We start from the raw sequence: 18,228 nt of genomic DNA, 5'->3' as shown, positions 1-18,228 counted from the left end.
AGCTTTGGCAAGTAGTTTACTTCAATATTAAAAAGAATGTAAAATAAAACTTCATGGTTAAAACTGGTATTTTTCTGCATTTAAAAATAAATTTTCATAATGATAGCATATTCTTAACAATAATGAAGGTGATGTCAGAAATGTTACTAAATTGGTGCGGACCAGCTTTTGGTGGAAGTCACTGGTCTGTCACTAAGCCCAACATACAAACTGAGTATGTGTGACCAGGCTTTTGCTGTCAATCATTTCTCCTATAATTTTCAAGTTTTGATTCCAGTTCTCTCATATGATATGGCTATCTTACATGGTTAGTAAGCATACTCTAGTTTTTTAATTCATGCATTCATTTGATAAATTTTTTTTAAGCATCTAACATCTGGATGTTGGGATTTCAGGTAATAACCCACAGGCAGGTGACTCCCCATCTCAGTTCTCAATATAGGCAGCCAGACACCTGTTTGGGATTCTAAAACCAGCCTTTAGGGAAGCGGATGGTAGGAGTCATGGGATTAAGAAGGCTTTGTTCATCTCTGAGAGGCTGAATATACAAATGGACAATGGCCAGACCATATATAAAAATACAACTCTGACCCACTACCTTCAGCAACCAGCCCAGAGAGCCAAATAATAACCCCTTGCAGCAACTGCCCCCATAAAATGGGCAGCATTTGATTAATAACTACCAGCTACCCTCATTTTTCCTGGTTTCCAATTTAGAACCACAACATAAAGGTAAATATGTACCCCTAATCAATTACATAGGATGCTGTGCTTAGTCACTCAGTTGTGTGCGACTCTTTGTGATCCCATGGGCTGTAGGTCGCCGGGCTCCTCTGTCCATGGGGATTCTCCAGGCAAGAATACTGGAGGGGGTTGCCATGCCCTCCTCCAGGGGATCTTCCCAACCCAGGGATTGACCCCAGGTCTCCCACATTGCAGGCAGATTCTTTACCATCTGAGCCACTGGGGAAGCCCAAGAATACAGGAGTGGGTAGCCCATCCCTTCTCCAGAAGATCTTCCTGACCCAGGAATTGAACTGGGGTCTCCTGCATTGCAGGAGGATTCTTTACCAGCTGAGCTACCAGGGAAGCCCATTACATAGGATACCCTACTTTTTAGTTAATTCTCCTACAATTCCCCTATGCTAACAGCCTTTAATCACCTTCGTCCCATTTTCCACTACAAAGTTTTCCACTCCTCTGTCCGTCTTTGAGCCTCTGCCAAATGCAAGTGGTGCTGATTATCTTATTCTCACTTGGGTGGTCTTCATTTATTTCCATGCCCCTGTTCACTTTCCTCTTGTGAGTATTATCCGAATGAACTTGCTGAAATCTCTTGAAGTCTTGTTTCTGAAAACTGAGAGTTTAACTATATCTCCCAGATTTGGGCTATTTTAAAATTTGGTCAGTTGCCTTCTAGGTATGACTGTTGATGATAACCTTGAACAGCATGGGATGTAGAATAAAGCTCTATGGTTAAGACATGTGAGATCTCCCCTCAGAGGGACACAGCCCCCAGCTCATGTCCCTTCTGGGCTGCTGCCTACTATGCTATACCTTTAACCAGGCCATGAGTTAGAGAGATTTACAAAATCTTTGCCAAAAATAGCAAATAAATGCCAGCACCTCTAACATTCCCTTGATTTACTGATCTAGATAACTTACCAAAGAAAGAAAAGTTTCCTTGTCATCAGCTCTATTGGCTACAATTTACTGAGCAGCAGCTGGGCTGCAGGTCCAGTGCCAGGGTGTGATATCCAATCTGATCTCTAACAACTGTAGGAGGTTGGTATCATTAATCAACAGTTGAGAGAAATTTAAGCTCAGGGAAATGAAAAAACACTTTCTTATGGTTATGTAATTATGAGAGATAGAAAAAAATTCAATTTTAGTTTTATCTGACTCCAACTATTATGCTATATTGCCAAGCAATGCTGTTAGTAACAAAAAACAAAAAATAATGAGGCCGGCAAAACATTAAATTCAGGTTTAGCTTCTATTTCATAAGTATAGGGCCCACGTGACTGCAAGCCAAAGTCTGCAGGGGAGGGCTACTTTTGAAGTTCCATATTGAATTTTGGGCATCATATTTTAAGAGGAAGTTTAACCAAATGGATTATATTTAGAAAAAACAAAAAAAGTGGCCAGGATAGAGATCTTAAGACATCTTATCTAAGGAGCCATTATGGATACCTAGGATTATCACATCACTTAGGACAGATTGAGGAGGTAAGTGTTGTTGGGACATATGAAGGAAAATATTTAGAAATAAATTTCACTTGAGAATGACCTACTAACTGAATTTCATCTTGGGAAAGGTGAACAGGAAAGAGCAAGTGATGTTCCTATTTACTTAATTGCACAAATTGAGAGTATTTTATAATAGTAAACTGGTTTTGTGAGAATGTATCTCAGGGGAGACTAGGAAAGAGGATTTCCTACTTATGCCTCTTTTGAACAATATTTCTGCCAAATTGTTACTTTGAAAATTGTAGAAAATAAGCATGGCTTTGTTACTGAAAATCTGTCTGCTAATACATTTCTTTTATATGAAATAGGGACGTCTAGCTCCTCATTTACTTTCGAATTCATATGCAAACAAAAAATGACCTTTTTGAGCAGCCCAGGTAATCTTCTGAATCAATCCTGGAAGAATGAATCCTTTGTTTTCCTTCATTACATGTTGCCCAAGGAATATTATTTTTTTCTTTTTGCTATTGAATTGCTTTTTCCTTTGGTTAGTTTTCATTTTGGCTCTGGTATCTATTTCCTTGTATTACCAATGCCCACTTCAATAGGAGCTAAAACAGGTCTTTAGAAAATCATAAATTGTGAAAACGTTAGCTCAATGGTAGCACAGAACAGGGTGGCAGGATGTGATATAAAGCAGTGTCCTCCTCTTGCCCACTGGCACATCCACTCAGTCGTCAAAACTCCACCTCAGTGGTTTGTTCTTTTAATTGAAAGAAAAACGGACAAGAAGAGGGAATCAAAGACACTTTAAGTCTCAGCACCCTTCCTCATCGGTAACATCAGGCTGTGATTTCAATCCACAGAGACTAGGAGGAAGTGGCCAGCTTGGCGACGCAGAAGGAGTACAATTCTTGTCACCATTCTACAAAATGGTTATTGTCAGAAATAGGAACTGTGATGAAATCAGTAGCTTTAGGGGTCAATCAAGAAACTTATTATTCAGATGCCCAACTTGTTAGATAAAAAGCATCAGTACTGGCCAATTTCTTTACTGTTTCTCCAACTGCCCATTGGACATCAGAGCAGCCCCTACCCCCTGATATTCCACATTTCTGTTGATGGTATGGTCCTTCTCCTTGTTGTCCCAGGTCCATCCAGATGCTGGAACAATATCCATTATTCTCTCTGGCTTGTTCCTTATAACTGATAAGTCCCTGTGACACAGCTTTACCATGTCTTTTCATTGCAGTACTTTCTAGTTCTCATAGTCAGTCTGAAATCTGTACAGCAGGTCAGAAATTCAGGTAGGATTTCTGTGTTGCAGTTTTGAGATCAAATTCCTTCTGAAAACCTCAGTCTTCGCTCTTATGGTCTTCAGTTGACTGGATGAGGCCCTTCCACATAAGGGAGGATAATCTGTTTTAGTCAGGTCTACTTATTTAAATGTTGTTGCTAAGCTGTGTCTGACTCTTTGCGATCTCATGGACTGCAGCATGCCAGGCTCCTCTGTCCTCCATTATCTCCTAGAGTTTGCTAAAATTCATGTCTTTTGAGTCAGTGATGTTATCTAACCATCACATCTTTTGCTATCCTCTTCTCTTCCTGCCCTCAGTCTTTCCCAGCATCGGGGTCTTTTCCAATGAGTCAGCTCTTTGCATCAGGTGGCCAAAATATTGGAACTTCAGCTTCAGCAACGGTCCTTCCAATGAATAATCAGGGTTTATTTCCTTTAGGATTGACTGGTTTGATCTCCTTGCAGTCCAAGGGACTTTCAAGAGTCTTCTCCAGTACGACAATTTGAAAGCATCAATTCTTCAGTGCTTAGCCTTCTTTATGATTCAAATCTCTCATCCGTACATGACTACTGGAAAAACCATAGTTTTGACTAGATGGATCTTTGTTGGCAAAGTGATGTCTAAAGGTTAATCACATCTAAAAAATACCTTCACAGCGACATCTAGACTGGTATTTGAATAAACAAATAGGCATGACAGCTTAGCCAAGTTGATATATAAAATTAACCTTCACACCATCATAATTCAGTCCTGCCACTTTCCCCTTTAATCTTGGCCACAGAGTCTCTATTCATGCTTTCCTCACTCCTCAGCTTGAGCACTTTCTCTAGGTTTGTTCCAGGGTTGTCAGGTCCTGGCCTATCACAGATCTTCAGTGTTTCTCCCATAGCTTGTAGGATTGAATCCACATCCTGCCCTGGGTTGTTTTGATAACCAACACAGTCAGTGGAAGACCTCATCTTAGAGCTCCTATGTTCCCTGCTCCAACAGCTGGCTTGTTTTAAGATATACCTTTCAGGTCTTTTCAGAATAAAGATGGACTAAGATGGACAGAGGAGCCTGGCAGGCTACAGTCCTTGGGGTTGCAAAAGAGTCAGACACCACTTAGCGACTAAACAATAACAATAAGATTAAAATACACATTAACATAGTCAAATAGGCCTATTCCTATTTGTTATAATTATATTTTAAAATGTTATATAAATATTTCCCCTATGCAGAATTGCCAGCTTCACATGAGCAAGGAACCCACTGAATCTTGCCTCCAGTTCCAGACTGTAGTTCATTTCAGAGGGTATATTTGAAAAATTATAAAAGTAACTTTTACTAAAAATATAATTTTCACTTTTTCCTTTTCAGCTTCTTCTAGTTCAGCATCACGCCTCCAGAACCCTGTGGTTTGAAGATTTGTGCCCTTTTCCTTCTACTTCACACACTGGTTAGTCTTTTGTTTGTTTTGTTAGTGCTGCGTTTTTTGTTTCCTCCTTCGCGATTTTAGGAGCTCCCTTTTCCCTCCCACAGGACTCCCTGTGGCCACAGATTCTAGGGGAGCACCTTGAACCACTGCGGGAGAATATAGAAGCATACACACATTGACTTCTAGTCTTTGAAATTCAACTCAGATAATTAATTGAGTTTGCAGAACTTAAATACTGAATAACAGTAGGCATCATTCTGTGGCCATCATGTCATTATGGGTCTGCAATCAGAAGGATGTGAATGGAAAGACAAATATCACATGATGTTGCTTATATGTGGAATCCTAAAAAGGGTACAAATGAACTTATCTACAAAACAGAGTTACAGATGTAGAAAACACACTTATGGCTACCAGGGAAGTATGTTAGTTGCTCAGTTGTGTTCGACTCTACAGAAGGACTATAGCCCACCAGCCTTCTCTGTCAATGGAATTTTTCAGAGAAGAACACTGGGATGGGTAGCCATTCCCTTCTCCAGGGGATCTTCCCAACCCAGGGATTGAACCCAGGTCTCCTGCATTGCAGTTAGATTCTTTACTGTCTGAGCCACCAGGAAAGTACCATGGTTACCAGGAGGTAAGGGATAAATTCAAGATTAGGATTGACATATACACACTACTATATGTAAAACAAATAACTAATAAGGACCTGTATAGCACAGAGAACTCTATTCAATATTTGGTAATGGCCTATGTGGGAAAAGAATCTAAAAACAATGTATTGATGAATATGTATAACTGATTATTTTGCTGCAAACCTGAAACTAACTCAACATTGTAAATCAACTATACTCCAATAAATTTTTTTTTTTAAAGAAAGATGTGAATGAGTGAAGGTATCTAGATGAATAGCATTGTTAGCTATTCTTAAATTAAAAAGAGTTAGAGGAAATTTATTGTATAGCATGACAGAAAAATCCTGAAAGAAAATGATTTTTCATAATGTAATTTATTTTTAAAAATTATTAGCATGAAGTAAGAGAGAAGAGTTTGGAACTAGATTGCCTTGGTTTAAATTCTTGCTTTGCAGCTTCTTGGAAGGTGACTAATGTGTGTCTCAATTTCCTCCTTTGTAAAATAAAGTGATAATAGTAGTATTTAAAAGAAAGGGTTATTGTGAAAATTGAATGAGTTCATATTCTTTAATGCTTAGAAGAATGCCTAGCATAGAGAAAACCTGCAGTACACTGAAACTCTTATCATTAGTTTTATTATTTATCTTAGTTACTATAGATTTAAAGCAGATTAAAAAGCAGAGACATCACTTTGCCAATAAAGGTCCATTAGTCAAAGCTATATTTTTCCAGTAGTCATGTACAGATGTGAGAGTTGGCCCATAAAGAAGACTGAGCACCGAAGAATTGAAGCTTTTGAACTGTGGTGCTAGAGAATTCTCTTGACAGTCCTTGGACTGCAAGAAAATCAAATCAGTCAACGCTAGAGGAAATCGGTCCTGAATATTGATTGGAAGGACTGATGCTAAAGCTGAAGCTCCAATCCTTTGGCCACCTGATGCGAATAGCCAACTCAATGGAAAAGACACTGATCCTGGGAAAGATTGAGGGCAGGAGGAGAAGGGGACGACAGAGGTTAAAATGGTTGGATGGCATCACCAACTCTATGGAAATGAGTTTGAGCACACTCTGGGAGATAGTGAAGGCCAAGGAAGCCTGGCATGTTGCAGTTCATGGATGAGGTCATAAGGAGTTGGATAGAACTTAGCAACTAAACAACAACACTATAGACTTAAAGGTAATAATTGATAGTAATAATCTGATTTCACTAGAAAACTTCACAAACTATAAAGCTAATGGAATAGGTTGAGTTTGATACTTGGAAAATGTATTATAATTTTTCATGTAAATATTAGTCTCATACACATTTCTCAAATGAAAAAATCTGTTCTAACACATGAGCTCTGCTGTGCAATGTGTTATGTCTCATGAAGTAAACCAAGGAAAAAGCCCATATAATCAAGCACAGATGAAAGGAAAACATTTAAAATAGATGATACAAGTATAACAACATGATTTCAAATAGCAAAAACTAAGGGGAAAGGGTGGACAAAGAGACAACATGCATGCCTATGTGTGGAGAGGAGGCAGAGAAATGGTGGCCGTTGATGTAAGAGAAGTAGGTTAGCAGCTGACATATAGACTGTTGTTGTTATTTAGTCACTAAGTTGTGTCTGACTCTTTGTGACCTCGTGGACTGTAGCCTGTCCGGTTCCTCTGTCCATGGGATTTCCCCAGGCAACAATACTGGAGTGAGTCGCCATTTCCTTCTCCAGAGGATCTTCCTGACCCAGGGATCAAACCCACATCTCCTATGTCTCTCACACTGGCAGGAAGATTCTTTACCACTGAGCTACCTGGGGAGCCCGAGATTATGAATTATAAAATGAGTTATTTTAAAATTCTTAAAATACATTTATTCCATACTTAAGAAATAGCACAATAATTCACTTATGTTTTTAAAAGTATAACTTTGTTGGTATATTTGAGCTGAAGGAAAGAAATCTAAGAAGTCCACTCAGTTTACTCTCCCTCTCATTCTGGGTTTAAGTGGTGGTGGTGGCTCAGTCACTAAGTCGTGTCTGACTCTTGCAACCCCATGGACCCCCTGCCAGGCTCCTCCGTCCAGGAAATTCTCCAGGCAAGAATACTGGAGTGGGTTGCCATTTCCTTCTCCCTCTGAGAACAAACCAGGATGAAGTCAGAGGGACATCTCTTCTAGACAGACTGGAGGGCTCAGTGCCATGCAGTACCAACAGTGGAGATGTGATTCTCTGGTTCCTACTGAGAATGACATTAAGTGAAGCATAGGAGTTGGCTTGTCTTTAAGAAAGAAGCTGGATTAGTAATGATACAGAGAACCAGGTCCAGGTACTTGCCCACTTCTTCCTCTGGTCTTCTCTGTAACTTAAAGGAAACTAGCTATCACTTAGAAATGTGGAAATAAGGAAAATTCATAAAAGAGGTTCTGCTCTTCATATGAATAGGAAATAACTTGCACCTTATCTTCTCTCTGTATTTACCATGTTTAAAGTGGGGACATTTTCATATTTTATAATGATGATACATTTAAAAAGGAAATAATATCTAAATGACTACACAGAGAGTAAACATTTAAAAGATCAACTTACTTTCCTACAAAGTAAACAACTAAAAGCAAAGACAAAGGAATAATCCTCAAGCAGAGAAACCAATGTTTGAATATATGTCTGTCTGTCTATATAAGGAAAGGAGTAGAAGGAAATATAGAAAATATAGATTACTTGCTCAAAAATTTGGAGAAAAGTGTCATTAAACTTCAATAATTCAAACCTCATTCAAATGGAATTAATAGAACTTTAAACTCTATCAGTTAATTACAAAAAAATAAAATAAAATTTAGTGGTAGGAAAACATACTTTCCTAAAAAAAAAAAAAAGCAAATGATGCTCAAGTTAAAAACCACTTAGCAGGGGAGAGGAGTCAATATGGTGAAACAGGAGGATGTGGAGTTGCCTCTTCCCACAAATGCATCAAGAATACACCAGGGTTTCTCTGGTGTCTCTGTGGTAAAGAACCCACTTGCCAGTGCAGGAGACATGGGTTAGATCCCGGATCCAGGAAGATCCCACATGCTGTGGCACAACTAAGCCTGTGTGCCCCAACTATCGAGCCTGTGCTCTAGAGCCTGGGGCCACAACTACTGAAGCCCATGTGCCCTAGGGCCCATGCTCCACAAGAGAAGCCGCTGCAATGAGTGGCCCATGCACTGCAGCTAGAGAGTAGCCCTCGCTCTCTGCAACTAGAGTAAAGGTCGTGCAGCAGTGAAGACCCAGCACAGCCAAAACTTAATTCATAAAAAAAGAATACATCTACTAACAGAACAGTTCTCAGAGCACTTGCTGAACACGAGCAGAGGACCTTGGGCACCTGAAACAAGAAGAAAAATCCCCACACAACCAGGTAGGACAAAAGGAAGGCAAATAGAAACGAGGAAATGGGATAAAGTCTTGCACCTCTGGAGGGGAGCTGAAGGAAAGGAAAGGTTCCCGCAACTGGGGAAGCCCCCTCACCAGTGGGGACATCGACTAGGACGGAAAAGGAGCTTTGGGGGCTCAGAGGAGAGGGCGGCAACCCGTCTATGGCAGGCAGGACAGCATTAGACCTACATAGGTGGTAAGTGCCAGAGCCCTCTGGCCTCAGCCTGAGACGTGTGTTTGCTGGTGCAGAGGGAGGGTTGGGTGCTGGAATGTAGGGTTTGGAGCGCAGACCCAGTGAGGGGACAGCTGCTGGCTGTAAAGAGACAGCCTGAAGGAATGAGAGTAAGAAACTCCACAACTGGAAATGTTTGTGGAAGAAGCCTGGGCCACCAGAGGCACAGGGTGCCATTGTTGAACGGCCCTCAAGCAGTGGGGCCGCACTGCAGCCCCTTCCCCATGTGCTGCTCCCTGCCTCCATGGGCGCCGGGAGGGGCACTCAGCTGAGTAGCTCACACACCCCACCCATCGCTGCCTCTCTCTGCCCACCCGGGCAGGCATGTGTGTTCCAAGGCAGCCTTGGGAGTAGATGCTGGTGGAAGACACATATGCAAAAGTGGGGCTGAAACCACAGCTGAGATCCAGGAGCCCTGTGACTAAGGAGGAAGAGCTGAAATCTCTCCATGGACTTACACCCCCACTGCTGACTTTGGAAACTCAGCAACTGTGAGATATTTGAACAGATAAATGCTCCCATAGCTGAGACAGGTGTAGGTTTAGGGCCTATGGGCTTTGTGGGCATAGACATGCCAGTGTTCTCTGCTCAGACACTCAGTTATGTCTGACTTTCTGGGACCCTACTGGACCAGGCCAAAATCTAAGCTGCCTCCATAGCCCCCACAGTGGGTCCAGATGTGTGGTTACTGCAGTCCTGGGACCTGACCGGTGGATACACACAGACGGTCTGGTGAAAACAATGTCTGAGAGACACCAGGGCCAATTGCCAGCATACCCACAGTTACAGTAGGGCCGAGAGCAGTGCCACCAACAGTGTGATTTGTGAGCCAGCACGGGGTGTGAAAAGCGACACAACAGAGCACACCCACAGGTAAACAGCTCCAGAGGAGGAATACTCCGTGGCTTCCCTTCTAGGGGGAGTGTTGAATCCCACTGACCTCACATCGCAGGTCAGAAACATGGCTAAGATACAGATCTGGAAGTCTCTACTCCAACCACTGGGGAGTCAACCCCACCTCAGTGACAATCACAGGGCAGAGAGGAGGCCCTGCTCAATACCCAGTGCAGACTCTGGTCACCACAACATCAATCCCACTGTTATCAAGGGGATAAAGATCAGCATACATGGAGAAAAGAGGCGACAGACATCCATTGTAAAAACAGCCATCACATAAAAAAATATCAAACCCATATAGGCTACACAGAGAAGGTGCCATATAAAAATAGCCCTCTAAGAGAATCTAGTGCTATTGTTTAGTCACTAAGTCGTGATAACTCTTTGCGACCCCATGGACTATAGCCCGCCAGGTTCAGCTGTCCATGGGATTCTTCCCCACCCTGGGATCAAACCCACATCTCCTGTGTCTCCTGTATTGGCAGGCAGATTCTTTACCACTGTACCATCATGGAAGTCCAGAGAGTCTGAGGGTCAAGCATCAGGAGGAAGAACCCCCAGAGGGAATGGCTACCCACTCCACTATTCTTGCCTGGAGAATCCCATGGACAGAGAAGCCTGGGGTCACAAAGAGTTGGACACGGCTGAGTGACTAAGCGCAGCATAGCACATGCTCTAAAGAATGTGGGAATAGCATCTGAGTTATAAAAGCACTGAAGCAATGGCAGTTCTTTTGGTGAAATGACTCTGACAAGGAAAGGTTTATTATTTTGCTTTAATTGAGGGTAAAACTACTAAAACTGTGCAGTTAAAAATAATAAATGCTGTAGGTTTAAATTCTCTCAATCACAGTAGAGGTGACTGAGGATTTTACGGAGGCGGTAGTTTTGATGCTGACAAAACTCTATATAATGAAAAGATTACCTGTCCCAGAGACCGCCAGTCCAAACCGGCACTGCCGATGTACACATGCTGTTTGTCCACGATCCAGAAGGAGGACTGCAGTCGGCCCTTGTTGTAGGCAGTCATGTTCATGTAGGTCACCTCAGCTCCTAGGAGTTTAAGGAAATCCCAGTCAGCCTCTGCGTCAAGGCCCTGAACATGCAGTCACCTACCCGCAGCAATACTCATCGTCTGCGTCCACCACAGCTGGCACTCAGGGAAGCCACATATTTACATTAGTTTAGTTCATAGAGGACTCCTGAGGAGCTACTTTATTCCCAAAAAGAATACAAAGGAATAAAAGAGAATAAGTTTTCCCTATAATATGACAAGATCATGGCTTCTCAAGTCAGATCTGACTCAGATCCCTGCTCCTTGATTTATCACTCAGATGGTGAGATAGGTGTGCCATGCTCTTCTTTTCTTTTACTTTTGGGATACATTTCATACAGTTTTGCAATCAGTAAAAAGGTTGGTCTTTCTTAATAATATGGCTTTCCTCAACAAGGAACTGGCCTTCATTTTCTTTATTGATTTGTATATTGATTTATAATGTTGCATTAGTTTCAGCTGTACAGCAAAGTGATCCAGTCACACACACACACACACACACACACACACAGAGTTGTATCCGACTCTTGGTGACCCCATGGAATACATATTCCATGGAATTCTCCAGGCCAGAATACTAGAGTGAGTAGCCTTTTCCTTCTCCAGGAGATCTTCCTGACCCAGGGATTGAACCCAGGTCTCCCACATTGCAGGTGGATTCTTTACCAGTTGAGCCACAAGGGAAGCCCAAGAATATTGGAGTGGGTAGCCTATCCCTTCTCCAGTGGATATTCCCAACCCAGAAATCAAACTGGGGCCTCCTGCATTGCAGGTGGATTCTTTACTAACTGAGCTATCAGGGAAGGCCTCCACCCCTCCACCCATTCCCACCAAAACACACACATGGCTACATTTCAGGATACAGAAAGGAAGAGTGATTTACACTATAAACTTAAGTTATAACTCTTGGAAGATGTCAAGTATGCATCTGGGTTCTTGTGGCAGGAAGATAGAGAAACCAGGAAGCTGGGAGAGGATCTGAGGTGAAGAAAGAATCCAGGAAGACTTCCTCTGTGGGTGGAGCAAACTCATTATCCCAGATAAGTACAGGCACATGTTCCTTAGCCTTCAGCTGTCCTGGAATAGTAACATCCCAGAGGACGAACAGTTGGGAAAGGCGAAATCTGAATGTCCAAAGTGAGGAGTTACCATGGCAATCATGGAGCGACCCAAATCTGCATGGAGGGTGTGATAACCCCAGAGGCAGTTGCCAGTGCTCCTAAGTGGATGAAGAGCAGCATTTGTCTCTGGAGAGTGTTAGTTTCCTAGGGCTTCCATGACAAAGTACCACAAACTAAGTGGCTTAAAACGACAGAAATTTATTCTTCCTTAGTTCTGGAGATTAGAAGTTCAAGATGACAGCGGGGCCATGCTCCCTCTGAAACTGGTAGAGGAGAATCCTTTCTTGCTTCTTCCCAGCTCCTTGGGGTGGCCATCAATCTTTGGCATTCCTTGGCTTACAGATGCATCACCCCAATCTTCCCACCTCTGTTGCCACATGACATATTCTCCCTATGTGTCTCTGTCTTCTCTTCTTATAGTGACACCAATTATGCTGGATTAAGGGCCCACCCTGCTACAGCATGACCCTATCTTAATTAATTATATCTGCAAAACCCCTATTTCCAAATAAGTTCATAACTGGAGGTACAGGTACCTACAGGGGTAGGTCTTCAAGTTGTCTTTGGGCAGACACAACTCAATCCATAACAGAGATCTTGGCCAGTTTAAATGGCTGTGCCCTTCAATAGCACTAGACTGACTAGCACTAATGGAACCATTTTCTCATCTCTGGAGGAAGAGCATCAAGGTGACCTTGGGTTTGCTTCAGAAAAAAGAATAAGAATAAAAAGAGTGGAGGACCATTTACAAGCCATCAAGGACAACATCAAGCGTGCTAACAGTCATACAAAAGGGCTCCCATAAGAGGAGAGAGAGAGAGAAAGGGGAAGAGAACGTATTTGAAGACATAATAGCTGAAAACTTCCCTAACCTGGGGAGGGTAACAGATACCTAGGTCCAGGAAGCACAGAGAGTCCCAACAGGATCAATGCTAAGAAGACCATACCAAGACAAGTTGTAATTAAAATGTCAAAAGTTAAAGATAGAATATTAAAAGCAGCAAGGGAAAAGCAATGAGTTACCTACAAGGGAACTCCCATGAGGCTCTCAGCTGAATTTTCAGCAGAAATCTGCAGGCCAGAAGGGAACTGTACAATATATTTAAAGAGAAGAAAGAGGAAGAGCTACAACTAAGAGTACCAGACAAGGCTTTCATTCAGATTTGATGGAGAAATCAAAAGTTTTACAAACAAGCAAAAGCTAGCACCACTAAAGCAGCTTTAGAGTGAAATGTTAAAGGGCCCAGAACCATAAAAATTATGAAAGAAAAAAAAAACTTCATTGGTAAAGGCAAATATATAGTAAAAGTAGTAAATCAGCAGTGTATAAAGGCAGTAGGAAGGATAAAAGACAAAAGCAGGGAGAACTGGATGAAGGCAACTGAAAGGCACAAAGTTCCATTTATAAGATAAAGAAGCACTATCATGTACAACATAATGAACATGAGTAACAATACTGTATGTTAGCAGTGAAAGTTTTAAAAAGAGTAAATCCTTAGAGTTTTCATCACAATTTTTTTCTATTTATTTAATTTTGTTTCTATATGAGATGATAGACATTTAGTAAACTTACTGTGACATGCAACAACAGACTGGTTCCAAATAGGAAAAGGAGTTCATCAAGGCTGTATATTGTCACCCTGTTTATATGCAGAGTACATCATGAGACACGCTGGACTGGAAGAAACACAAGCTGGAATCAAGATTGCTGGGAGAAATATCAATAACCTCAGATACGCAGATGACACCACCCTTATGGCAGAAAGTGCAGAGGAACTCAAAAGCCTCTTGATGAAAGTGAAAGTGGAGAGTGAAAAAGTTGGCTTAAAGCTCAACATTCAGAAAACGAAGATCATGGCATCTGGTCCCATCACTTCATGGGAAATAGATGGGGAAACAGTGTCAGACTTTATTTTTCTGGGCTCCAAAATCACTGCAGACGGTGACTGCAGCCATGAAATTAAAAGATGCTTACTCCTTGGAAGGAAAGTTATGACCAACCTAGATAGCATATTCAAAAACAGAGACATTACTTTGCCAATAAAGGTTCGTCTAGTCAAGGCTATGGTTTTTCCTGTGGTCATGTATGGATGTGAGAGTTGAACTGTGAAGAAGGCTGAGCACCAAAGAATTGATGCTTTTGAACTGTGGTGTTAGAGAAGACTCTTGAGAGTCCCTTGGACTGCAAGGAGATCCAACCAGTCCATTCTGAAGGAGATTAGCCCTGGGATTTCTTTGGAAGGAATGATGCTAAAGCTGAAACTCCAGTACTTTGGCCACCTCATGTGAAGAGTTGACTCATTGGAAAAGACTCTGATGCTGGGAGGGATTGGGAGCAAGAGGAGAAGGGGACGACAGAGGATGAGATGGCTAGATGGCATCACTGACTCGATGGACGTGAGTCTCAGTGAACTCCGGGAGTTGGTGATGGACAGGGAGGCCTGGTGTGCTGCGATTCATGGGGTCGCAAAGAGTCAGACACGACTGAGCGACTGATCTGATCTGATCTGATGAACATTCCATGATGTACATAAGTCAAATCCACCTTAAACATATAGTACTGTATGTCAATATGTCAATAAAAATGGAAGAAATAAAAACAAATTCAAGCATATCAAATAAAGTGTAAAATTTTAAATGATCAGTATCTGCTTCATCCCTGCTGTTCAGATGGCAAGGGGGGTACTGAATATCTGAAAGATCAAAAAGGTGTGACCCCGTCACTCTGCTAAGGAGCCCCAAGTGAAGGCTGAGAGCTTGGAAGACAGTGATGGCTCTGCTAAGCCCACAGCTACAAGGCCAATGGAGCTGTGTGTAGAGATCAAGCAATATATGATAACAGTAACTCCCCACTTACTAAACAGCTCTTTGTGAATAGGGTCGAGACAGCTGTTACAACACATGGTATATCATTTTTCCCCCTCCAAATGACTGGACTTGGTGTAAGAAAACCCACTGAAAATATTTGATGATAGATCTGGAAAACTATTTGTCTACATATGGTTTTGAAATATCACTTTTTTATTAAGAACTATTTCTTTTTTCTATCTAAATCTAATTCCCATCTATTTCTGAAGATACATGCTTTAATTTGTACCTTAATTTAGATATTATGTTTATATAATTTATATATTTACAAATATATATTTAGTTATATTCAACTCAGAAAACTAAGATCATGGCATCCAGTCCCATCACTTCATGACAAATAGATGGGGAAACAGTGGAAGACTTTATTTTTGGGGGCTCCAAAATCACTGCAGATAGTCACTGCAGCCATGAAATTAAAAGACGTTTGCTCCTTGGAAGAAAATTTATGACCAACCTAGACGACACATTAAAAAGCAGAGACATTATTTTGCCAATAAATGTCTGTCTAGTCAAGGCTATGGTTTTTCCAGTAGTCATGTATGGATGTGAGAGTTGGACTATAAAGAAAGCTGAGCACAGAAGAATTGATGCTTTTGAACTGGTGTTGGAGAAGACCCTTGAGAGTCCCTTGGACTGCGAGGAGATCCAACCAGTCCAACCAGTCCTGAATAGTCATTGGAAGGACTGACTTTGAAGCTGAAACTCTAAAACTTTGGCCACCTGATGTGAAGAACTGACTCACTTGAAAAGACCCTGATGCTGGGAAAGATTGAGGGTGGGAGGAGAAGGGGACAACACAGGATGAGATGGTTGGATGGCATCACTGACTCAATGGATATGAGTTTGAGTAAGCTCCAGGAGTTGGTGGTGAACAGAGAGGCCTGGGTGCTGCAGTCCATGGGGTTGCAAAGAATCGGACAATACTGAGTGACTGAACTGAACTGAACTGACTGAACTGTTCCTCATTTTATTATGAACATATTATTCAATATTTTACTTACAAGAATTTATTTTACATGTACTTCTAAACTATCTTTTTTATTGGCTATGGAAATTATCCTCATCCTACTGTTTTTTTGGGCTTCCCTGGTGGCTCAATGGTAAAGAATCTGCCTGCCAAGCAAGAGACATCTCTGGGTCAGGAAGATCCCTGGAGAAGGGCGTGGCTACCCACTCCAGTATTCTTGTTTGGAGGATCCCATGGATAGAGAAGCCTAGTGGGCTACATCCCACAGACTTGCAAAGAGACAGACATGACTGAAGTGACTGAGCATGCACGTATCTTCTTTATATCTAGCATTTCTCTCTCTCTTTCTGTCTCTTTCATGAAAGGGAAACAAAATCTTCACAGGATATGTCTTTAGTTGATGCTACATGTGGTTGAGAGGTGTATCCTTTCTTCTTGGCCAATACCCTCTTCCTAGAGTGCTAAGTGCACCCACATGATGCAAAATGGAAAGGTCTAGGTACCGTGTAAACCAGTTTAGTCTCTATTTTGCCACAGCTGGTTGAACCAAATGCAGACACCTGAACTATGATGACCAATAAGATTTCTTCTTTTGAGAATCCAATATTGAGTCACAAAAATCAAAACAAAGAAGCTATGCTGGAGTCATGAACAGATAGAGGATGCCGTGACTGTTCAATTCCACATAAATGAAGGGTAGGAGAAGGCAAGCTTCAGAGAGGGTGTGAAAGAACCAGGTACATGGGGAAAAGAGATAAAAAGACAATGTGCTCCCACGAGAGAAAAATGGAGAGGGGGCGCAGTCTTTGCCAGCCCTGTATCCTCAGACCAGTTAAGATTCAGACCTTGAGTTTCTCTAAATCTTTAGAATAAATTAATTGTTATTTAAACTGGGTTTGGAGGGGTTATGTTTCTTTACTAACTTATTCTTATGGTATGAATCAGATAAAACTGTATTTTGTGCACACAGAAGTCCTACAACCTCTATATGTACATTTTTAATATTAGACTAAAAATATTCAGTTCTGGGCTAAAAATCATGCAATTTTTAGCAACGAGCCAGCTGCACAAATTGCATGATTAAATATTTCATATTTAAAATAAACATCCTGTCAAAATACTCTTCATGATGACACAAAAGGAAATATGTTAGTACATTGTGATTACAAGTAGAAAATAAAGCTCTATGCTCCCTTTGGTGATCATGAAAGAAAATCAAACGAAGCTATCTCTAAGTTTACTTCTAGAAAGTCACCTGAAAGCATATTACTAGAGCTTTAGTAAATTTTATGATATATCATTTATATATTCAAGAGAAAATATGTAACTTATAAGAAAATTATGTAGCTCCATTACAAATGGACATTGGTGAATCCCCCTTCTTATTAAAAATAAAAACTAAAAGTTTATCAATCTGATTAAAGCAGTGCTTCCCACTCAGTGATGATTCTGATCGCTTTCCTCCATGAAACCTGTGGCAATAACTGGAGACATTTTGGGTTGTCAAAATTGGTTAGAGGAACACTTTTAACTTCCAGTGGGGAGAGTTCAGAGATGTGGCTAAATACCTGGCAATACACTAGACAGTCTCCCAAAACAAAGACTTATCCTGCCCAAAATATGGACAGTCTCACAAGTGAGATATCCTGCATAAAGCTGTTTGTGTGTTTATGCTTGAACCCATATCCCCACCAGTTTTCTCTGATACAACTATGATTCTGAGTTTAGTGTGTACTGTTGTCTGATTTTTAAATATTTTATCCCATGTTAATGTATCCCTAATAGCATTATAAAAATGAGTTTATCACCAGCTTTTGAACACTGATAGTTAATGAACCTTAAGCATATATCAAAGGGAAATGTATCAGTATTAGTAATTACAGATTTCTGGAAAGGCTTATAGATATTTCCTGAAAGCAAAGTTTGCAGCAGAAATCTATCTTACCAATCAAGTGTCTCTTCTTCTGAATGTATTGATTTGTGTGAGCAATGAAAAAGGTCATAGCCTATTCTTGGGAGCTTTAATAAAACCAGCACAGTTTAATCAATTTAGTCAGCAACATTTTGGAATCCATTGGCCTGAAGGTTAAAGGGAACACCGAAGGGTAAAAATCACCAGTCATGACGTATTTGTTTTCAAATCATTCAG

The 18,228-nt window shown here is 41.1% G+C and overlaps 1 protein-coding gene across 3 annotated transcripts in view; it reads right to left on the bottom strand.

The window, feature by feature from the left end:
* The window catches only part of PLD5 (phospholipase D family member 5), a 424,211-nt gene that overhangs the window by 76,994 nt on the left and 328,989 nt on the right, over nucleotides 1–18,228 (bottom strand). For all 3 annotated transcript variants that reach the window (NM_001205378.1, XM_059875556.1, XM_010813167.2), the window contains one exon: nucleotides 10,992–11,119. In NM_001205378.1, coding sequence (NP_001192307.1) covers nucleotides 10,992–11,119 — 128 coding nt within the window. The remainder of the gene's footprint in view (nucleotides 1–10,991; nucleotides 11,120–18,228) is intronic.

The sequence above is a fragment of the Bos taurus genome, chromosome 16 (assembly GCF_002263795.3).
Source record: "Bos taurus isolate L1 Dominette 01449 registration number 42190680 breed Hereford chromosome 16, ARS-UCD2.0, whole genome shotgun sequence".
NCBI classification, from domain to species: domain Eukaryota; kingdom Metazoa; phylum Chordata; class Mammalia; order Artiodactyla; family Bovidae; genus Bos; species Bos taurus.
This window is presented reverse-complemented; position numbering and strand designations above follow the sequence as displayed.